Source organism: Hippopotamus amphibius, chromosome 3 (assembly GCF_030028045.1).
Source record: "Hippopotamus amphibius kiboko isolate mHipAmp2 chromosome 3, mHipAmp2.hap2, whole genome shotgun sequence".
NCBI classification, from domain to species: Eukaryota; Metazoa; Chordata; class Mammalia; order Artiodactyla; family Hippopotamidae; genus Hippopotamus; species Hippopotamus amphibius.
The window spans coordinates 151,156,649-151,181,444 of NC_080188.1; the positions used below are offsets into that span (position 1 = coordinate 151,156,649).

Here is a 24,796-nt window from a genome sequence, read left to right on the forward strand (position 1 = left end):
CTGAGGGATCACTGGAACAAGTCACATACTGCCTGAGAAAACTTCTCTTTGAAAATGGTGGTCTAGTAGGATAAACACAAAAATCCTGGTCTGATCCTTACAGACATTCCTGCTTATGAAGCCTTTGGCAGCCCTCTCAGCAGAGTCAGTGGCTCCCTGCTTCTCTGCACGTTAACTTTGTTCTGAACCCGATTATAGCACTCACTGCAGTTGCTTAATATACACTTATTCTTTGAATCCTACAAGAATATTCACCTGAGGTTTTTTTTTTCTGGAAAATTTTAGAACTACTATTAAAATCTTTAATCCATATAGAATGTATTTTGCTGTTAATTATGAAATGATAATCTCATTGCTTATTTTTTCCTAATACGGTTAATCAGTTTTCCCAACATTTAATAAACAGACCGTCCTTTGTTCACAGATTTAAAATGCTACTTTTACCTACACGAAATTCCATTCACATTCGTGTGCATTTTCTCTTTTATTTCATAGATGTGTCTATTGCTGCATTGATTCCTGTTCAGTCTTATTTATTGAGGCTTTATTATAATTTTTAATACCTGATAGGGAAAGTGTCATCTTGTAAGCATATTTTCCAAGGTTTCTAGGATATTCTTTTATGTCAACACTTATTTACATTAACTTTAAGTTTGGCAAACTGATGTCTAAACAAACCTGAATAGCATTAAATATATAGCTTAATTTGATGGAAAATATCTTTTACAGTACAATACTCCCATTTAGGAAAGTCTCTACATTCATGTTCTTAAATAAAAGTACCTCAGAAGAACTTCATAGTTATCTTAATATTAATAGTGAATGTTGCTTGTTAAGATTATTTCTAGGCATTTCATACATTTTTGCTCTTGTGAATGCTATCCCTTCGATGATTTTTTTCTAACTGGTTTCTGCTCTTACATAGAAATTTTTTTTTATAATTGCTATTATCAATATAACCAGCCACTAACAACTTATCTGTTCTAAAACTTTTAAGCTGATTTTATTGAATTTTTCCATCAAATCACATTATTTGAAAATATTCAGTCTCCTCATTTCTAATAGTCATAAGTATTTTTTTTCTTTTTTTATTACATTGTTTAGAACATTTAAAACACTGTGTGGCAATAGCAACCACGTCAGAAATCCTTCTTTTTTCTTTCTTTGCTTTTTTAAAAATTGAAGTATTGTTGATTTACAATGTTGTGTTAGCTTCTGGTATACAGTAAAGTGATTCAGTTATACATATATGTATTGTTTTTCATATGCTTTTCCATTATGGTTTATTACAAGATATTGAATATAGTTCCCTGTGCTATACAGTAGGACCTTGTTGTTTATCTACTTTATATATAGTAGTTTATATCTGTTAATCTCTAGCTCTTAATTTATCCCGCCCCACTCCCTTTCTTCTTTGGTAACCATAAATTTGTTATCTATGTCTAGAAATCCTTATTTTTTCTGTCTTTAATGATCATGGGAAGGCCATATTGTGTTTTACTATTGAGGGTAATGGCTCTCTTCCCAATATTGTACTCCTTTTATTCTTTAAACATGTTCTTTCTTGTACTGAAATCAACAGAAATAAAGAACAGTGACTTATTTTCTTATCCACATTGACAATATTTTCCTCAATGACTATCAGCTATTTCAGTCAAAACTTGTATGTATTCTAGATTTTCCAATAGTTGATTTTAAGGGAAAGGATTGTCTATTTCATTTGTTGTTTTCTTTTTGTTACCTTTGCAGAAGAAAGGCTGATGACATGTTGGTCTTTCTCATTTGTTACAATCTCAGTGATACTGAACATGTGCCCCACAAGTTTCCCCACTGGCTTGGTGCTGATATTGGGGTGCCACAACCGGAGCACTTTGTCATCTCCTGAAAGAAGGACATGGGAAGATTATTTATTTTCTCAGGGATGCGGGTAGTCACAGTTTAAAGTGTTTCTCTCATCCTTAATGATATCCTTACCTTTCTTCTGTCATCAGATCACAGTGTTACTTCCAGGATGCTGTCTATGATTGACTTGCTAAGAGTCTTACCTTGTTTTGGATCTGCTTCTTCTTGTCAAGGCTGTTTTGTAATCGTATTTACATATATAAATGTGAGTTCTCATAAGTATTCACATCCTTTTCTTGATTTAACACTTTCCTACTCATTTATGTATTAATGTATTATTTATACTTTACTTCTCAAAAGTATTCAAGACAGCTGTTCTTTTGTTTTAACATTCTTAAATTATGCAAGCATTATAATAATAAAAGGAATCAAAGGAAGTGAAAAATTGCACATTATCTTTACCATCATAACCAATCAACTTTTTTCATTTTTCCATCTTCCCTTCTAGCACATACTCATGAGCATACAAAGTTTATATGCAGTTACTCTCATGGCATAGATACAATTTTATTAATTGTTAAAATCATATAGGCACATAGTAAAAGAATTAAACAATATGGAAGGGTATAATTATTGTAAAACTGTCCTCTTTTCCCTTGTAGTGCCTAGTGCCACTCCATATAGGTTGTCTCTGTTAACTACTTTTTCTCTCTAACAAATAGACTTCTTTTTTTTGCGGCGGGGGGTGGGGGGGGTGGGCACACCACACGGCATGCAGGGTCTTAGTTCCCCAGCCAGGGATTGAACCTACTCCCCCTGCAATGGTAGCAAGGAATCTTAACTACTGGACAGCCAGGGAAGTCCTACAAATAAACTTTTTATTTTCAGAGTTACGAATAGCATTTTCTCATTTATATTTAAATTCTTTGAATTATTTTCAGGAAATACTTTTTTTTCAACAAAAAAAGAATCATTATCACACACAAAATATACACACATAAAAATATATCATGCTATCCACATACAAAAATCAATTTTAAAAACTATTTTTATCAAGAAATTACAGCATGCTGTATTGAATATAGTTTCTAGTCTGAGAAATATAGTCTAGCTGTGTATCCAGTAAAAGATAATATAGGTTTGGTGAATAGCTGGCAGTTTTTATGATATAACTAGATGTGTGTGTATAAATGTATATGGTAAATAAAATTTTTATTACATTTTAATTTTCAATATCAGAATTATAATAGATCATGGATAAAAGATATGGTCAAACAATTCACAGAAGATACAATTAGCAGGTATACATGGGAGAAAATAGTCCACAGCATTGGCTATCATATAAATTAAATTAAAACAAAGTATCATTTTAAACCCATCAAAACTGGTTATCAGTTACACGATTAAAACTAATTCCAATAATGCAGTATCTTGCCTGCCTTTGCTTTTCACTGTCTATGGCTAAGTATCATGTTTCCCAAGTATGTTCAGAACCCTAAGCCTCAGGCCCATAAATCATCCTAGATAATGTTGACCAGGGTACCTGCTGAAATGGGCATTGTCACTCCTGAAGGATGAGACCAAGCTATCCTTTGAAGAAAATCTATGACTTGTATATTACATGAAGAAGGATTCAATAGACAATTGCTACCTGAGAAATGTCCAGGCCTCTTTCTAAGGACTTTGTTCAGTGAGCATTGTGAAGGAAACTCAATCTTCCAGAGGTTCTCTACTACCTACTACCAGAGGTCCTCCTGCTCTGCTTGCTTTTCATTGATAGCAATGAAATCCTTATATAGTCTGTGTGCCACTTTTTAGACCCAGAATGTACAGAGAGACACAATAATAAACTCTAAATGCATAGAGTGTTTCAACTGCATTATTATTATTATTATTATTATTAATCTGTTGGCTCATGCTCCAACTTGTAGCTATCTATAAACATGCCTTATTTATACTATTAGATTTTTTTAACAAATTTGATTAATTAATTAATTATTGGCTGCATTGGGTCTTTGTTGCTTAGTGCAAGCTTTCTCTAGTTGCGGCCAGAGGGGGCTACTCTTCATTGCAGTGTGAGGGCTTCTCAGTGTGGTGGCTTCTCTGTGTGGTGGCTTCTCTTGTTGCACATGGGCTTCAGTAGCTGAAGTTGGCATGTGGGCTCAATAGTTGTGGCTCATGGGCTCTAGAGCACAGGTCAGTAGTTGTGGCACACGGGCTTAGTTGCTCCATGGCATGTTGGATCTTCCCAGACCAGGGATCGAACCTGTGTCCCCTTCATTGGCAGGCGGATTCTTCACCACTATGCCACCAGAGAAGCCCCTATACTATTAGATTTTGAATCCTTGAATAAATAAATAAATAAACCTGATCTTTATGTGGTTTATAATGTCTAGTCCAGAGCAGTTGTGTAATAAATATTTCTTGAATGAAACATGAACAAATGAATGCAGAGTACCCAACATATTTTGGATGGCAGATAATTGTTTTTATGTACTAGACCTTCCAAATTAGGAGTTTAATTCTTAAAATGGCCAATAAAGACATCTACTGGGTAAAAAATTCTTGACATTCACCAAAATAATGCACAGGAAATACCTTGCCTTGGTTTGGCTTTTTTTTTTTTCCCTTCTCCAGGAACTTCTGTTTTTTCAAGCTCATCAAATGTTCCTGCACATTTAACACATTCAACTATGTTTAGCAAATCTGCTTTTAGAGTATATTTTGAGGCATCAGCTGCTGCATACTGCACGTAGAACAATGTGCTTCGCTGAGTCACTAATCAACAAGAGTATTCTCCTGAGAAAAATGTGTTTTCAGTTATTGAGGATTTGCATTTTCTACTAACAGAGGCTCCATAATTGTGACAATTCAATAAATTGCACATGGTGAAAAGAATTATTTGCTTGTCAGTCATACTCTGCTAAATGTTTTCTTGCCTTTGGAAGAGAGCTAGAAAATCGATAATTAGTTTTCAAAGCTGAAACGGGGATATAACTGCCACTGAGGTTAGTGAGACTCAAATGCCTTAATCCATAAGCACTGAAGTGGTTTGAGTCCCCAAACTTTACCAAACACACTTTTTTTCCAGAAATGGCTAAAATACTTAAGCCTGTAAAGTATATAAAAGTTGGTCCGTTCTTACGTTTTGCATTCTTTGGTGTGAGAACAAGGGGTTGTCCAAAGGGGTTGGTTAAGATTAATGTGACAGTATATGTTGCAGAACAATCAGATTTTAGAAATTAAATCTCACTGTAGCCACGTATTTAAGTATTACTTTTTCAAAGGCTTTGCATGCAGGGCTCAAGTTGAAGCAGGACAGAGGCCATTGCTTTTATCTAACTGAAGACCAGCAGCAGTGGATGTAGTATGCATTGCAATTTGATTCTCAGGCTTTTTTTTTTTTTTTTTTTTTTTGTGGTGCACAGGCTTAGTTGCTCCGTGGCATGTGGGATCTTCCTGGAGCAGGGATCAAACCTATGTCCCCTGCATTGGCAGGCGGATTCTTAACCAATGCGCCACCAAGGAAGCCTCTCAGGCAGATTTGCTGGTTACTGTCTCACCACCACTGTACTCTCCTTCCTTCACCTCTTGGAGCACCCACTATCTCCTTCTGACTTCTGGCCAGGAAACATGCTTATTTCCATTGCAAGTATTGAGCCACGATAGTCAGGAAAGGGCAATGGGGGATCAAGAAATTATGATACAAGCATTCCACTTCTTTTATTGAAAGCATCTAATTTTAGTATTTCTTCTGTCCCCTTATGTGTTATAGACCTCATTATGGAGCTCGTTACATGATAACCTTAATTAGCGTAGCTTAAAGAGTTGGATTCCTGTGTGTTCTTAGCATCACCACTATTGAGTGTCAGGAAACTTGCCCCCAGGCCAAGCCCTGACCCCCACATATTACTTTTCAGGTTCCTATCCAGACACATTTCTTTCTTTTCTTAATGTCCTTAATTAAAATGTAGGTTTGTGGCCAATTAATGCTTTGTTTTTCTGAATACACAAAGGCGTGGCTATGTATTGCATAACATCTAATTGGAAAACAGGGCTCCAATTTTTCAAAAAGACATTTTAGTTTATCTCCCTGTGAACAGGAAGTTTTTAAAACAATAGTATCAAAGTATTAAGCTCAAAGGAATCTTAGAATTTATGTAGTCCGACTTCCTCATTTCACCATATAAGGGAAATGAGCACCAGGCAGCAATTAAGTGATTGTTGAAAATCATACAGTTGGTTAGTGGCCAGGCTATGAATTAACCCAGTTCTTCTACTTTCTAGTTCATTGTTTTTATTAGTTTTGCTTTCCAGTAGACTACCATAAAATTTTTAAAAATACTATTTGAACTACAATCTAATTTTAAGTAAGTGTTGTGGCAGGCAACAACCAAATGATGTATTTGTTGATGTTTTTGATCACAGGGCTGTCTTCTTCTTTTTTAAACTCTTTTTGCTCTTGCCTTTTTGAAGTTCAGATCTCCAGTATAGGCCATTTTCTTGATGTTTGTTTGCTTGGATTTCTATTTTGCTCATTTATATCTTTCAAGTCTACATGGCCCTTGTTTCCTTTAAGGTGATCCTGATCTCCTTGAGGAGCCTCTGGGAGCTCATCTTCTCCAACATGCAGGCAGCCTATGGAGTTCTTAACAACTCCATCTCCAAGCAATCTTTTCCCATCACCAGTAGGAATATCCTCTTGGACAGCTAATCAACATTTAAGTATTTAAGTTCAAAATTGAAACTTTGTTTACATTCTTTTTCCATATAAACACCTTCTTCTCAATGTCTATGTAATTATCAATATAGATGCTATTCTTCTATTTCTCTCCTCTTACAAACTAGGAGCTGGCTGCTCCCTTTTATTAATCCCCAGTATCATTCTGTCTTCAGGTCTTATGAATAATTTATTTTTCCATGTCTTTGTTCGTTTGTTTCAGATCTTTATTGGAGTATAACTGCTTTATACTGTTGTGCCAGTTTCCACTGTACAACAAAGTGAATCAACAGTATTTACACATATATCCCCATATCCCCTCCCTCTTAAGCCTCCTTCCCACCCTCCCCGTCCCACCCCTCTAGGTCATGTCTTTGAGACTGACGCTTCCTATTCTTTTCCTATAGTGCCTGCAATAGAAAAAGACCCTCATCATCTCATTCATGACTTCTGTAACAGCCTCCTAATGAACTGAAGATTTCATTTTATTCCAACAAAACCTGTATAAATTGGTCAAAGTGACTGTGCCTAAGTATTGTAAATGCATTGAATTAATATTTATTGATAACCTACTATGTGTCAGGCACTACTTTATCTCAACTAATCTTAAACACTACCATAGGAGTGATTTTTTCATTGTTATTAACATCAGTATTAGCAAATTTGGATTGAGCGCTTATTATGTGCAAGACCCTGTATAAGCACTTTATTCTTATAATGCCCTTATGAGTAGGTATTATTATCAGCTTCATTTTGCAGGTGAGATTGAAGCTTAGAGGAGCTACATAACCTATCCAAGGCCATACAGCTTGCCAGTAAGAGAGCCAAGATTTCTTCCTAGACAGTCTGATTGCAGGGCCCAGGCTGAAAACCATCACAGTCTTGCAACCCCAGCATGATTGCTAAGGAGTCTGACGCCAGAAGAATATTTCAGTCCTCCACATTTCCCCTCAACTTTCTTACATTTGTCATCTTTCCTCTTACTCTCAGCAGATCATCTTAGCTCTTAAATGTTGGTATTTTTCAACCCTCTGTCCTTGGTCTGCTTCTCTGTTAACGCTAAACCATTGGGTCTTGACTTTGTCAGGCACTCCTTTGAGGATTTGATAAAATTTTGGACTTTCTTTCTAGAAAAATGCACATAGACACACAAGTATTCAGCTTCAGGGGCTATAGGACTTCCTTAAAGCTCACACTTGGGCCCCAGGCTAGGAATTCATGCTCTTACACACTGAAACAGGTGCTAGGGAGATTAAAGATTTAAAAGTAAAATGTAAAACAAACAAAAAATTGTAGTAAATACAGGAGAATTTGTTTCACACATTCACAGGCTGGGGAAGGCCTTTCTAAGTGTGCTGCCAAATCAAAAAGCCACAAAGAAAAAGAATGACAGATTTGACTTTATACAAACTGTAAAATTCTCTAGAAGGTTCTTCAAGCAGTAAAATGCTATAGCTGTATGAAAACTCTATAACTGTGTTAATTAAGGAGAGCACTGTTTGCAAAGTAGAAAATCTCTATAACATTAACTGTCCTCTTACCTCCAGTGACAATCACATTTGCTTTTATACAGTAACAAAAAGTGTTTGCTCCTCTCGGCATGGAAAACTCTCTGACAGGCCTGCAAAGCACAAATTAGGTGTAAAACTTGTACGTTTTTTCTTTATAAAGCTAATTCCAACTTATAAATAGATTATGTTCAAGAGGCTCATTTCTAAGTTGTTATGAATCCATTTACCCACAGAAAATATTATAAGTAATGATTAAATTCTCACTGACCTACAGAATCTACTTACTCCATAATATGACATGAATACACCATTTGCACTGTTTCTGTTTAAAAAGAAATCCATTCATCCACCCTGGAGTTGAGTTTGTGCTGCTGTTAAGGATGGGCAGAGATATGTCACATCTTAAGGCAGAAAGTATTTTGCTCAGCTAAATGAGTCTGTTTGGTAATGCAAAATGGCAAGAATGTATTTGAACACTTCCCCCTCTCTCACTATCCACATCCAACTTGCTGTGAAGTCTTGTTGATTTTACCTCCTAAATAGACCTGAAATCAGACCGCTTCTTCCCATTTCCACCACAGTTTCTTGGTTCAACTCTCCATCCCCTCTCACCAGAACTACTGCAATAAACTGCTAATCTCTCAGTTTCCACTATTTCCCATTCCTCTTTCCCCAATCCTAATCCAAATCCTGTTGTCAAGTTGCAGCCAAAGTGATCGTTCTAAAATATGAATTGGATCACATCACTTTTCTCCAGTGGATTCCTGATGCTCTAAGAAACACCAGGTTCCTTCACCTGGCCTACCAGGCCCATGTGGTGCTGGGTGGTCCCTGTCACCTTTTCAGGCTCACTCCATGCCCTCTGCATTCCCTCGATGCAGCCATGTGGTCTCTTTATCCTCCTTTCTGGCCTCACTGAACTCTATTCCTCCTTAAGAGCTTCTGCACAGGCCAAAGTTGTTCTTCCCCTGGGTCCTAGCCATGCTAACAACCACCTTCCTGTAGGTGTCAGCTGAAATATTACTTTCATATCCACCCTCCTGCCCCCACCAACTAAATAAAGTCTTTTGTGTTATTTCCTAATCCAGTATCATGTTATTTTCCCTTAAGCATAAAGCACCTGACAGTCTCTTCTTGCCTATATGTTTCCTTTCCTTTTTTTTTCTTAAATAAAAGAGTAGTATATACTCCTCTGTTCCTTGTTGTTTTTTTTTTTCACTTAATAATATATCCTGAAGGTCTTTCCAAATCAGTACGTAAAAAACTTTCTTATCTTTTTTCTAATTGGCATAGAGTATTCCTTTGTGTGAGTAAATCATCATTTAATTTCTGAGGGACATCAGACTGTCTCAAATTTCTTGTGATTACGAATAATACTGCAACGAGCAGTCTTTCCTGTAAAAGTGCCATTTCATATGTCTGTATTTCTATAAGACAAGTTCTTAGAAATGGTATTGCAAGTCAAGGGTCCATGTACTTGTAATTTTAAGATACATTGCAATTTCTTTTTAATTCTTTTTGCCCACTGGACTACACTTTATTAATGTGGCTCTTTACAAAAACTGGGCTTCATAAAGCATAACTTCTATGTGGCTTATATTTTGGGGTTATCTTTGAGATAATCAACCTAAGCAGCAATACCCAGAAGCATCTTGGATTGCAATTACCACCCTAAACTTCAGGTAAGAATAAATTTTCATTATAAGTGCCCAACATAGATTTAGGTTATAAAAGAAATGGCTATGAATCAAACACAAGCTGTAGAGTTCTCAGAACACAATCACAAAATCAGTGAGAGAGCATGGAAATGAAAATCTTTGGGAAGATGCAGATTTATGATTTGGCTGAAACATTTAATGTCAGAAAAATTAAGAAGAAAAAAATTGCTTAATTCAGTCTTTTATATAAGAGTTTCTTACTGGAAACCATGGACCATATGTAGTTTTTCCAATTATGTTACTTTATTCTTCCTTAAACCTAAGGTAAAGAGTATTCCTTGGACCCCTACATCCAACTCCATCAACCTCTTCACTTAGAGGTTAACTTCATTAACCTCTCCACTTAGTTCCGAAATTCTCATGGCCTTAGAGCAGTGGTTCCTAAACTAGGAATCAGAATCACTTTGGATGCTAAAATATGAAATCCTGATCCTATCCCTAACTTAGTAAATCAGAATCTCCAAGGATGGGGCTCAGAAATGCATATTAATTTTTTTCCAAAATGTTTTCTCACTTATATGCCTGTAACATTTACTCCTAAATTATATACATATATTACACAATTAATATAGTATGTATATTATAAACAAAAAGTAATAAGAATAAAATAAAAATTTAAAAGAAAGAATTTCTAGAATTTTCTACCCACATTCTGATGGATCATCTTTTATTCCTTATGGGGTATATGCACCCTGCTTTTGAGAGCTCACAGGAAATGAGTTGTTTCCTGATAGTTTCAAGAAAGAATACAAGAGCTTTTTTTAATTTTTTTTTTTTTTTTAACAGGAGCCCCAGTAGGAGTAGGAGGAGGTGGGAAGGGCAGACTTCTGTAGGGCCCTGCCATAAAATGGGTGGAGCGTGACAGGGCAAATTGGTGAAGTGAACTTAGAATGCACCCAGGGTTGAGGTCAGGAGGCCTAGATTTTGGTCATGTTCTATTGCTAAATATATGACATTAGAAGAGTCACTTAATTTTGCTGAACTACAATTTCCCTACTTCTGAGACCAAGGATTGGATATAGCTTAAATAGCTTCTATTCCTTAAAATCTTTGATTTTATGCTTCCTGTGTGGACGTGGCTGGGTAGGAGTCCAGCAGGCCACTGCATAGCCTGTGTAGGTGATGTCCAGCCCTGTGCTGCACACAACCTGCATAGCCATTATTGGTGGCCCCTGGGTTGGGGCCGGGGGAAGTACGTGAGCAAAGACTCCAGTGACTCATTGTGCTTTCTAATCAGTAGTGTATCACCCACGTGTGGGGGAAGAAGTGAAATCAGCGCAGCTAGTGGGTTGTGGGAGAAATAGGTCTGAATTTATGGATTCATTGAAGGTAGTTGACTATAGAATTTCCACATTGGAGGGGTTCATATATTTGGAAATTGTTTATGCCTTATCTAAGGTTATTAAAACGTGTCTAGTGTTGACAAAGGGCTTGGGGAGAGGGCATAGTGAGCTGAAAGTATACTCTGAAAGGGAAGTAATCAAGAGAAAGAAATTCCCCAGCAACAACAAGGCCTGTGAAACAATTTTAGGGGTCACTTAGTAGGGCCTCAACAGCGTTTACTGAATACAAACTGAATGTCCAGCCCTGGTTTGGGGAAACATCAGTGAACTGTGATAGCAGAGGTGAGCGTGTTCATCAGTTAAAATGTGTACAGGAACCAGGCAGGTAAACTAGACGAGTGAAGTGGGTTGGCTAGGAAACTACAGGGAGTGAATGGAGAGTGCATGTCCTGTGGAAAGGCGGAGCCAAGGCCCAGAGACCATTGAAAAGACCAAGCAAACAAATGATCCTAAACGCAGCCAAACAAAACACAGTTTTCAAGTTGCATTTAGCTCATGGGCTACCAGTTTGCAACTTCTGAATGAGACAGTTCCTATATTTTAAAAAACAGACAGGATGATAAAACAGCAATAGTTCAGACAAAATTTCCAATTTTAGTAAGTGAGAATGGTCATTTAGAGGAGAAAAGATTCGCTTTTGTTTTGTTTTCAAGTTCAAAAGTAACAAAGTATCAATAGTTATGTGCTAAGTGGGAAGTTTACTAAATAGAGGAATATCATACTACTTCTATGTAAAAAGATACTTCTCAAATATTTAAAAAGATTTTTTCTTCTAAAAAATTTATATCAAGTTTATAGTAGTAATCTTTCTGGCTAGCTAATGCAAAGGTAAACTATGGTCGTAATTTATTCAAATGACAACTTATTCACAGTTCATGAAAAGCAGCCCTAATTTAGTAACATAAGTCTAAAGTCAGAATTTAGAATTTTGAAAATGTTTAAATGTTCTAGATAAGAAGTAGTTTCTACTTGTCTCTGGTGATTTATTTACACTTTTGCCGATGACATACTTTTTTGGTTGACTGAATTAACTGAACTCGATTAGGTACAAACCAGGAACAGCATTATTTTCTTCTACCCTTGTCACCAAATACAGCCTCTTAGTACATCATCTTGCCCCAGCAGCAAGTCTTCTTGGACCAGCTCCCATTAAGAAGGGAAGTCCCTGCTAAACCACTGAGTGTGGCCCACAGGAAATTCACACATGCTAGCCAGGTAGGGCAGTGTCAACGTGTGGATGCAGCCCCACCCTACCGTCCCCGGTCCCTCCTGCCAGGTAGGAATGTGTGCATTAGGCACAGCAGGAGCAGAGTCTAGGGCCTACAGTAATTTGGGGGGCCCACAAAAAATGTTCTAATTGTTCTTAAAATCAGAAGGAAAAAATGTAAGTTTGGGGTCAAGTGTTTTAATTTTTTCTCACATCAGAAAAGATAAAATTTTGGGAGCCTAAAAAGTTAAAAATGTTGAAGTATATAAAATTATATCACAAACAATGTGCAATATTGATAGTGTTATGGTGGGAGGGACACATGAAGGCAAAAGTGCCCAGGGTCACAAGTCATAACACAGTCCAGCCTGCAGCCTTCAGAATCCCTGCAAGCAGTGGTCATCAAGTGCATATGTCACATGTCAGACTCGCCTAAGGTGAGCCTGCGTGCTTTGGGGCTTCAGCAAGTAGCCACAGGGAAGCCAGACATATGTTCCCGCTCTTAGCTCTCCTGGAGCAGGTTGTCCTGGAGCAGGCTCTCCTGGAGCTCCACTCACATGGTTTGAGGTAGGGGAAGCTCTCTCCCAACCTCCACTCTCACCCTGGGGATGGCAGACAAAATGCGTCAGCGTTCCCCATAGTTCTGCTCCTAGGTAACTACGTCCTTCTTTTCAATTATTTTAGAATTGCTAGCTGTTTCTTCTTTGCTGGGGTGACTGATAAGAGTCATGGGACAGGCCTGATTACCTTCTAATAATTCTGTGAGGATAGTTTAGTATATCTTTCTTTAAATAGAACTTTGCTGAAATTGTAAGATATCAGGAAAAGAACCATTTAATGCCCTGGTGATTATGAGCAAATCTATCAAACGTTTTTGCATCAATGTCTCAACATGTAAATGGGGCTCACACATACTTCCCATTAAAATTGTTTTGTTTTTTTAAAATACTTGCCCACTAAATAAAATTAATCTATTTTCCTGGCCCACATCATTAAATGGACTAGAAATGAATGAACTGTGTCTTTAAATAAAGCCAGTTTCCACTAAGAAGATTCACATCATTGATGTCAACTGGGACAAAACGTAAAAGATGATCTGCTTTTCACAGGTGTTTAACAGATTGCTTTCTTATTCTGTAACTAGGTGTAACTTACTCTAACTGGTACATACCAGAGCGTTCTCTGTGAGACACGTAGCATGATAACATCAACTAGTATTTCCAACAGTATTTTACATCTGAAGAAGGAAGAGAGTTTTCATTCACATTGTATAATGAGCGAGATATCTGGTTTGGTGTTTGGACTTGAGCCCAGGTCCTCCGCACCATCTCCCTCCTCAGGAATGAGGTGGTAGGCCAGGGGTGGGGGGAACCAACCTCTTGGCTTGGATACCTCAGTGAACACCACCTCTAAACACTGCCTACAGCAGGAAAGCATTAGACTCACAGTCTCATGTACAATGTTGGCCTATATTGTCCATTCCACAACCAAATAAAATGTAGATACCATGGGACTTTGTGCACAGAAGGCTCCCAATAAATATCTGTTTGAACATCCTTAAGGGACAAATACCACTGGTTGACAACACTGCACCAGTTTTCAGAGTCACACAGAATATAAATGTATTGATTCTGGGAAGTTCCCTCTGAATTTTTCCCTGAGATAACAGTACTTTTGAAAAAGAAACATTTTCTAATAATTTATTCAAAATGATAAAAATAAAGACTCTACTATCAAAAGGCCTTGCCTGAATCACAGCATACTTCATCTCAGTGTTCCTGCTATTGTTACACAAATTCGTGAGCTCTGATCCAGGGAGGGAAGTGGGGTAGTCAGATGGAATGTTACATGATTAGGGTTATTCACTGAATGTAAGATGATGCCCAGACAGAAAGACATTCCAGGGGGATCATGTAATTGCTAAAAGAGAAGGGCCATTCAGCAGGCTTCTGTCCTCTCTTATCTTCCCTTGGGGTGGAAATAGATGGGAGAAATACAGGGAACAAGGAAGAAGTCATTTTTATTTTCTCCTTGATGATGTAAGGTAGGAAATTTCAGAATGCCTCAGGTAAAGGTTTTTTTTAAATATAGTGGTCCTTACTCTGGGTTACTGCCTGTCATTAACCCATATTGTTCCCATTCCCAAAGAACAAGAGAGGTGCAATAGAAAACTTTAGCTCAGGGTTTGGCAAACTTTTTCTTTAGGGAACCAGATAATAAATATTTTACACTTTGCTATTTACCCTCTGCAACTGTAGCACAAAAACAGCTGTAAGTAATATATAAACAAATGAGCACGGCTGTGTTCCCATATGACTTCATGAGCAATGAAGTTTGAATTTTATATAATCTTCATGGGTCATGAAATATTATTATTCTTTCGATTTTTTTCAACCATTTAAAAATGTAAAACCTGCTCTTAGTTTGCAGATGTTACAAAAACAGATGGCCCACTGTATTTGGCACATGAGGTTCTCTGACCCCTACTCTCAATATGGGAACACAAAGCTCAAACCAGTACAGGTCTATAGTAACTCCACCTGATCTCAGTATTAAAATTCACTTTCTGATGTATTTCAGTATCTTTATTAAGGGAACAAAAAGAGGAACTTACATTTCTTGAGCACTAACTATATGCCATATCTTAAGCTAGGCACTTTACCTGAGATAACTTAGGTTAATTTTTAAATACCTTATAAGACTATAAGGTAGGGTTTCCTAGATGGAGCAGTGGTTGAGAATCCGCCTGCCAATGCAGGGGACATGGGTTTGATCCCTGCTCTAGGAAAATCCCACATACCACTGAGCAACTAAGCCCATGCACCACAACGATTGAGCTTGCGCTTTAGAGCCTGTGAGCCACAGCTATTGAGCCCACGTGCTGCAACTACTGAAGCCCATGCACCTAGAGCCCGTGCTCTGCAACAAGAGAAGCCACAGTAATGAGGACCCCGTGCACCACAACAAAGAGTAGCCCCCACTCACTGCAACTAAAAAGAAAGCCCACCCACAGCAAAAAAAAAAAAAAAAAAAAAGACCCAACACAGCCAATAAAATAAATAAATAAATAACTTTATAAGACTACAAGGTAGGTATATTCACTCCCATTTAAAGATGGAAAAACTGAGTAGAGCTAACAGTAAATGTGTTCAATGATCACAAAGCCTTGCATTCCAGACAGGAACCAGTTCTGACTGGCTCCATAGCAACTCTACTGAGAACCACTACACACTTTCCAATATTATAATCTGCCTCCAAGCTGGGTAACTAATGAAGAGTAATGCTAAGTAGTTAGTTGCTCATCTCTTGAAAACTGCCAAGCTATTAAAGGGTTAATGGTTCAGCTTATGTCTTGCAATAGGCCAACATTCTTTACATGGCAATATTACTTACATATGTTCATTTTCCTGCTGGTACGTTTGTGAAATTACCATACAAAATTATGACCAGAATGGTAATCATTTCTTAAATGGAAATTTTTTTTCGAGAGGAGTTTTTTCCTGCCCTTTTGGGAGCTGTACTGGCTTCCATTTTAACAGCTGGCCAACTATGCATTAGTATAAATGCAGTTAGGGATATGCCGAATCTAGGGATGGAGTGGACTTGACTGTCCTTCTATTGAAATGACTCCTCAGTGGCACTGACAGTCCTGGAAAGCACCATTACACTGTATTACTTGAAAAATCTCTTTAGCTTCTAGATTTAGGAGAGTGACCTAAGGAAGTAGTGGAAAAGTCAGCCAGAATTTGACTGAATAGATCAATGATCATTATTTGCTGAGGTTGTCTGTGTATTTTTGTCTCACAGTTTCCTGACTCTCTTGGGCTGAATATATCATCAACCAAATTCCAGGAGATATGGTAAATACTAGGGAGCTCAGAATGGAGCTCAAAGACAAATTCCTGCCTATTGCAAAACACATACTCTTCAGACCTAAGACCTTCTGGCAAGTTTGAAAAAGAAAACCTTCTAGATAATTAAAGTGTTTACAGCTACAAAGTACCAAATCTATAGAATACTGTAGAGATGAATTTAAATTCTTTACAATACCATTATGTACATAAAAAATACACACTGGCATTCATTTCGAAGGAAACATATAAACAAAAAGATTTATTAAACCCAATAGAATGATTGCCCCTGTGTGTGTGTGTGTGTGTGTGTGTGTGTACACGCGCGCGCGCGCGCGTGCACATCAGTGAAAATGGAATGGGATACAAGGATAAAGGGGAATAAACTAAGAGAGTGAGAGTGTGAGAGTGTGACTTACTCAATTCTGCTCTTGAGGATATGCCACTTGGGGAAAAAAAGGGAATGAGATCTTCCTAGAATTATGCCAGTTGAAGGTATCAATTGATAACTCATTAAGACCTAATACAAGCATTCACCACTTGATTGACCGATCCTAACACTTGGAAAAGGGAATATTGGCCCATATAACTTGTTCCCAAAGAAAACTTGCACCTTTCCTTTCTTCCAGTGTTGGAGTATTTATTATTATCATGGATTTTGGCAGCATGGGGAAATCAGTGTTCTTTAAAAATCCAGTCTCCATGAAAGACCTTAAATGTCTATAAGCAAATAATAATACTTTCAATTGTTAAGGCATTTTAGCTTTCAAAGCACCTTCAGCCATTTCAGCTTATTTGAGTAGCACAAAAATCCCATGAGCTAAGCAAGTGAATATTATTCCCATTTATAAATAAGGTTATTGAGGTTCAAGTAAGTTAAAAAACATGCTCAAGAGTTTTGGACAATAAATAAGTGGCAGACGTGACACTGGAATTCCCTTGCAAACGTATCCCTTCATGTATATTCTCCAGTAGTGAAAAGCACAGCCACACAAATAGTCCCCCCAAACAGAGCCTGGCATCTGCTGCTCTAATGCTTTTCCTCTAGATCTTCAGATGATTTTCTCTTCACCTTACTCAGATCTCTAATCAAATATTATCTCCTTAGAGCAGTCTCTCGTGACCATCCTGTCAAAATTACTGCCTCCCATCATGCTCTATCCCATAACCCTACTTCATCTCCATCACCTACTCACCTAAATCTGTATTATTTATTTGATTACTTGCTTACAATATGTCCCTCCCACTAGAATATGACTCCAGGAGAGGAGAGAGTTAGTCTTTTTTGTATACCATTATATCACTTCTTAGAATAGTTTTTGATCTATAATAGGCATACAATAAACATTGTTGAGAATGAAAAAATGAACCTTAGATTCCTCTCTTTCCTTTATTATTTCTCTCATCCAGTCGGTCACCTATTCTCATAAATTATACAAGAATCTGTTCTGTTTCCATCCTTACTTTCACTGGTTAAGTTCAAACTGCCATCGTTTCTTTTCTAAACTATAACCATATCTTCCCAATTGCTCTCCCTCTTTTCAACTCGCCCTTCCCCAATACATTCTCCACCTAGCTGCTCGGGTGATCTGTTAAAAACACAAATTTTATCCCTTTTCTGTCCAAAGTATTCAATGGCTTTTTGTAGCTGTCAGGTTAAAATTCCAACTTTTTCTCATGGTATGCAGCTCTCTTCATGTTTGGTTTATCCAGCCTCATCTTTCCCAACCCTTCCACTCTGTTCCAATCATACTGAACCACCTACAGTTTCTAGAACTCATCATCTTCTTTTTCACTTCTGTGCCTTTATAAATGCCATTTCTTTAATGTGGCTGTTTATCAACTCTACTCTCACACAACTGCTTTGCCTGGCTAACTCTTACTAGTTCTTCAAAACTCAGTATGCTTGACACTCCTTTTCAGGAAATCTACCCCAACTTTTATCCCCACCCCAATCATTCCTTAAGATGTTCTGAGAACTCACTACTGCTCCCATACAACTCTCTTAAATCTATATCATGACACTTATCACCCTCTGTGGGAATCTATTTGCTTTCTCCCTCATTAGACATGAGTTCCAAGACCTAGTCTTATGCATCTTTAATTTTCCAACACATAATACAGTGCTTTCAAGAGAGTAACTAATCAATAAGTATTTGCTAAAAAACAAAACAAAACAAACAAAAAAACCCACACAAATATTCAGACTCCTGCTCTAGAGCTTCTTCTGGAATCATCTGTGTAGTTTTGTTCAAAATATAGGAAAATCAGAAAGAGAATGTTGAATATACAAAAACTAAACAAGCTTAGTGTTTTGGAAAGACACATCCTTAAACATAAAATACAGTAAGTACAAAGACTGAAGCATGAAAAGGGTACCTAACCCAGTTGGAGAGGGGGATGCTGAGAGAAGGGGATGTTGGGGAAGGGGATGACAATGTAGACATCCTTGGCCAATTTGAAAGTCCCTTCCATAGAGCAGTAGGGAGGAGGCTATGTGAAAAAGGATTTTAGAGAGAATGAATAATGCCAAAATAGTGGGGAAAGTGATGCAGAGTACCCTTTCCAGAAGAGGTGTCCCATGATAGATCAAAGGACACTGGAGGTCAAGAAAAGCATTACTCAGATCACAAGAGATTTGAGCATTTTAGGTTGAAAATGAGAGAGTGGGAGGAACTGAGATAACAAGATTCTGGAGGAGTTAAGTGCAGGGTCACCAATGGAAGTTATGATACCTCAACCTCTGAAACAAAATGACTTAAGGCTGGATGTGGATATAGAAAATTCTGAAAGGATCTGGGGTGTTGGGGAATTACTCCTGAGGACATAGAAGTTTTTTGGTCATATGGAAGGACATGACATCAATGGAGAGAGAAAGGAGTTGAAGTTTAGAAATGTCACTGAGAGGAATGAGAGGGGGTTAATCAAGGGTATGTAAAATGATTGGGAGGCTGAGCTAAGGGCTCTGCTGAACCAAAGGTTGGGATTTTGCTGATTGACGCATTGGACAGATAGGGTATAAGTCAAAGAAGAATGCTGTTGAGATACAAACTTAGATGATTAAGCTGGGGTTCAGGTAGGTAGGGAGGGAAGAAAGTCAAGGAAAGGGCTGATAAAATTCAATCTACTGGGCAGATAAAGATATCAGAGACCTCAGCAACATCACTGAGTTTGAAGTGGGAGTTAGAGCATTCGAAACCTGATATGGTTAAGACATGGAGGGCTGAGAGAGAGGTGCTGGAATTTAGCACCTGTCAATATTGTGCACATCAATCTTTTGATTTCTCTTTTGTAATGTTAGATTGACAATAGACAACTAAACATACCAAAGTGAAGACAGTCTTTAAGAAGGAAAAAGGTAAGCCACTTCATTCATCCAAAAGCCAAATAGGCATGTTTATTGTGTTTGCTGTAAACTTTCTTATGTAATGAAATCACTGGCAAGTTTATTTACATAGTCCCCTACATAAGACTTCTTGTTCTTATCCCTATGGACTTCCTGGAGGACTATTATTTATAACTTCCCTTTCTGAGCTCCTATTATGCCTATAATCCTAAACCATTCAACTGGCCTTTAACTTGCTCTTCTTTGCAATGCAAATTATCCTAAGTAGTAGTGTGCTGGTAAATGTTTAACATTCTTTGAGCTGGGGGCAGGGAAGTGGAGATGGGAGAGTGACATTGGGTTTACAACATTTGCTGTTTTCCATGGTATAAATATTTCTCTCATGGCTGATTTCAAACTAGCAATGGGACATCTCTGAAGGTGGAGTTGGGAAAAGATACATATTTGCACACCATTATATAGTACTTCTGTGTTCTTCAGGACGTAAAACCCTCAAGAACATAGGTATAGTAAAATGTAGTAAAATAAATAGGAAGTAATGAGTTTTGAGTATTTATTGGCTTTGTTTTCAATATAATTGAATTGTGAGCTTATTTTAATAATGGCAGAGTTTAATAATAAGTAGGCCAAATTCCTGATATGAGCTGGCTCCACAATACTGCTGATTTTACGTCTATATTTCTTGTCTTCCCACTTAGATTTTAAGCATTTTAAGGCAGGGGTCATGACTTAAACATATTTGTATTGTCCACAGTTCTTAAAACATTGTGACAGTAAATATTTGTTGAATAATTGATATACTTCTGAATTAAAGTCTGAACTATGTGAGCTTTTACAGCTTTCTGGTTTCCATATAAACTATTAGAATTACCCTGGTAAGTGTACTGGAAATATTTGTTCTGTGGAAATCACTGCTGTGGATTCGTATATCTTGCAAATAAACATCCTTTCTCTGGGTGTTGAAGTAGAATATATGTTTTCTATACCACCGCAAGGGCATATTATACTTGGATATGTTTTCACAGTGTTTCTTTATGGTTATGAATGTATCATGAATGGCCAACATAGTATAAAATCAAATTGGAAATAAGGTGGCATCTGTTTCTTAATTAAATGTTTCAGAAATGCATTCTTTTAAAATGCCAGCATGTAATCACTTTTAAAATGCCAGCATGTAATCACTAGCCAGTTAATTATGTTACAAAAAAAGAAGTGATATTTGTGGAGTCAGATCTGGTGTTAAGAAATGAAATTATTTTTAAGGTACTGAAGAAAGTTTTTAATTAATTTCTCACTGCAATATATTTTACAGCAAGATAAACATTTTCATCTTTTTCTAGATAAGGGGAAATATGTGTCTTTCCTGAAGACTACAACTTTCAAGAAAACTTAAGGTAGTTAGTCATCTTAGAGATGTGATATGCTCTTCTTTCGTTAAATTTCTAACTCTGTTATTCCATTGCTTAAATTGAAAGCCTTGGAATTTAAAGAAATTCTCGCTCTGTATGTGCAAAGGCTATCTTTTGTTTTCCATTTTTTTGTGAATTTCACTAAAACTTTTCACTTGTGTTTTGTTAGGGGGTCATATTTGTCTATTCACCATTTTTCCTAGGACTAATTAAAGTTGTACCCTGAATGCAAAGAGAAAAAGAAAGCAAGTCCTCTAGCTAAGACAATTTCATTTCAACTTGCTGATTCTTTAAACAGAAAAACTGAAATTCAGAGAAAATGATTACAATGGAGAAAGTAAGTTTTAAGAATGGAATTGGGGGGTTTCCTAGGTGGCGCAGTGGTTAAGAATCTGCCTGCCAATGCAGAGATCACGGGTTCGATCCCAGCTCCAGGAAGATCCCACATGCTGCAGAGCAACTAAGCCCGCGTGCCAAAAAAAAAAGAATGGAATTGAATCACTGGGTAAGGGTTTTGCAGTTTTAACCCATAGTATTTTATTGTATTTTATCTCATTTTTTTCTGTTTTGAGACATAATCGTAAGATATTGAAACTGTATAATGTGATGATTTGATATACATACACACTGTGAAAGGATTCCCCTGTTGAGTTAATCAAAACATACGTCATCTCACATGTTTACTTTTTTTTTTTGGTGAGAATATTTACATTCTTAGCAAATTTCAATTATACTATACAGTATTATCGACTAGAGTCATGTTTTACATTAGATCATCAGACATTATTCATTTATAGGTTTTATAAAAACCTATATGAAAGTGTTTTGCCAAACTTTTCCAACCTTTCCTTACAGAAAGGGAATCCTTTCCTTGGCAACCACTGTTCTACACTTTTTTTCTATGAGTTATACTGTTTTGTTTTGTTTGGATTTCACATATAAGTGATACCATGCAGTATTTGTCTTTCATTGTCTGGTTTATTTCACTTAGCATAATGCCCTCCAGTTTCATCCATGTTGCTGCAGATGGTAGGTTTTCCTTCTTTTTCTAAAACATGCATATTCCATTGTATGTGGGTGTTTGTATATATATTTTTTCTTAACCCATAGTATTTTTGATAGAATTATGCTCATTCTTAAAACAAAGTTAAAAGAAGACCTTTTGCTTCTTGTTGCAGCAAGTCAGATTCTCAATGGATTTTTTTTTTTTCTTTCTTTTTTTTTTTTCTCTTCTTGGCTATGCTCCTCTCTCACTTCGTCCCAGCTTCCCCTTCGTCCCCTGGCCCCCCACCACAACCCCATGTCTTCCAGTCCATTCTCTGCATCTGCATCCTTATTCTTGCCCTGTCACTGGGTTCATTAGTACCTTTTTTTTTTTTAGATTCCGTATATATGAGTTAGCATACAGTATTTGTTTTTCTCTCTCTGACTTACTTCACTCTGTATGACAGACTCTAGGTCTATCCACCTCATTACATATAACTCCATCTCACTCCTTTTTATGGCTGAATAATATTCCATTGTACGTATGTGCCACATCTTCTTTATCCATTCATCTGTTGACGGGCATTTTTTTTAACAGACAATTTTTTAAAAGCAGTTTTAGGTTCACAGAAAAGTTGAGTGGAAATTACAGAGATTTTCCATATGCTCCTGTCCTCCCACACGTGTACATTTTCCCTCATTTACCTACATGTCTCACCAGAGTGGTACATTTGTTAAAACTGATGAACCTACACATTGACACATGATAATAACACAAAGTCCATAGTTTACATTAGGGTTCACTCTTGGTCTTGTACATTCTATAGGTTTGTCATTATTCAAATATATGATGACATGTGTCCACCATTATAGTATCATATAGAGTATTTTCAATGCCCTAAAAATCTTCTGTGCCCTGCCTCTTCATCCCTCCCTTCCCCTGCACCCCAGCAATCACTGATCCTTTGACTGCCTCTCCAGTTTTGCCTTTTCCAGAATGTCATATAGTTGGAATCATACAGTATGTAACCTCTTCAGATTGGCTTTTTTCACTTCGTAATATGCATTTAAGTTTCCCCCATGTCTTTTCATGGCCTGATAGCTTTTTTCTTTTTAGTGCTTTTAGTGCTTTTTAGTGTTGAATCATACGGCAAGAGGATGTTCAGTTTTGTGAGAAACTGCCAAACTGTCTTCCATGGTGGCTGCACCCATTTTACATTCCCACCAGCAGTGAATGAGAGTTCCTAGTTGCACATTCTTGCCAGCATCTGATGTTGTCAGTGTTTTGGATTTTGGAACTTCTAGCAGATATGTAATGATATCTCATTGTCATTTTAGTTTGCATTTCTCTAATGATGTAGGATGTGAAACATCTTTTCATACACTTATTGCCTTCTTTGGTGATGTGTTTGCTCAGGTCTTTTGCCCATTTTGGAATCAAGTTATTTGTTTTACTATTGAATTTTAAGAGTTCTCTATATATTTTGGAAAACTGTCCTTTATCAGATACGTGTTTTGCAAATATTTTATCCTAGTCTATGGCTTGTCTTCTTGTTCTCTTGATAGGGTCTTTTTCAGAGCAGAGTTTTTAATATGAATGAAGTCCAGCTTATCAATGAGTTCTCTCATTGGAGTTGTATCTTAAAAGTCATTGCCAAACCCAATGTCATCTAGATTTTCTTCTAGGAGTTTTATAGTTTTGCATTTTATCTTTGGGTCTGTGATCCATTTTGAGTTGTTTTCCTGTGACTGGTATAATGTCTCTGTCTAAATTGAAAGTTTTTTTTATCAGAAATGGGTGTTGGATTTTGCCAAGGGCTTTTTTTGCATCTATTGTGATCATGTGATTTCTTTCTTCTTTAACCTTCCCTAACCCCAGAAATTTCCCTTGTGCCCACTTAGGATCCTTGCTCCCACTACCACCCCCAGGCATCCACTAATCTACTTTCTATTTCTATAAATTTGTCTTTTCTGGGCATTTCCTATAAATGGGATTATTAAATATGCAGTCTTTTGTGTCTGGCTCTGTCACCTAGAATAATGTTTTTGAGGTATACCCATGTTGTAGAATATATCTCTCTTAAAAAAATATATAGTATATAGTTACTATATATTAGTATACCTTTGCTATATGTCAATATAACTATTAATAAGTATTTAACTAGGTAGGAAATAAGACTACCCACTATTCAAACTCACCTGTCTATAAGAAAGCCATTTTGTGTATTTATTATACATGAAACATGATGGTTGTGCAATAGATACTCACAGGCTATTGGCTAGTCAATTGACCTATAAGAATAATTTTTAAAATATAAAGTTTTACCAATAGAACTATTTTTGGAAAATATAGTTATAAATACACCAGTGTTGATTTGTTTTAATAGAATATAGCAATAAACAACAAACGGACAAAACTGCTTCTAAGAGGACACATCATGTTCAAATTTGCATAAGTAACTCCAACTGCCTCCTGAAAATCTAATTAATCTTGTTGAACAAATGGAATACTTAACATCTGATATTTCTAAAAATCAGTTTAAAAGTTCCAAAGCTGCATGGGTTTCAGGAAAACACCTGAAAGTCACAGAATGTTTATTTAAGCAATTGTACTTACAAATTATCCTCAAGTCTCTTCAAGGATTCCAAAACTAATGAATGAACACTGTCTAAGGAGCAGGATCCAAAGCAATTTAGGGCAGAAATATACCTAATTTTCATAACCCAGTCATTATGTAGCTTCCTTTTAACACTGGAAATTATAAGAAAAAGAAGGGGGGGGTTATGTTAGACTCAAAAACACATCACGTTGAGTTTCTGTTTGGTATTTCACTTTTACTTTAACCAAATCACAGCTCTGAGCTG

General features: G+C 36.9%; 1 protein-coding gene across 2 annotated transcripts in view; it reads right to left on the minus strand.

The window, feature by feature from the left end:
* The window catches only part of WDR64 (WD repeat domain 64), a 153,518-nt gene that overhangs the window by 89,979 nt on the left and 38,743 nt on the right, over positions 1-24,796 (minus strand). For both annotated transcript variants that reach the window (XM_057728227.1, XM_057728228.1), the window contains 3 exons: positions 24,549-24,683; positions 8,104-8,183; positions 1,742-1,881 (listed from right to left, as the gene is read on the minus strand). In XM_057728227.1, the coding sequence (XP_057584210.1) occupies positions 1,742-1,881; positions 8,104-8,183; positions 24,549-24,683 (355 nt within the window). The remainder of the gene's footprint in view (positions 1-1,741; positions 1,882-8,103; positions 8,184-24,548; positions 24,684-24,796) is intronic.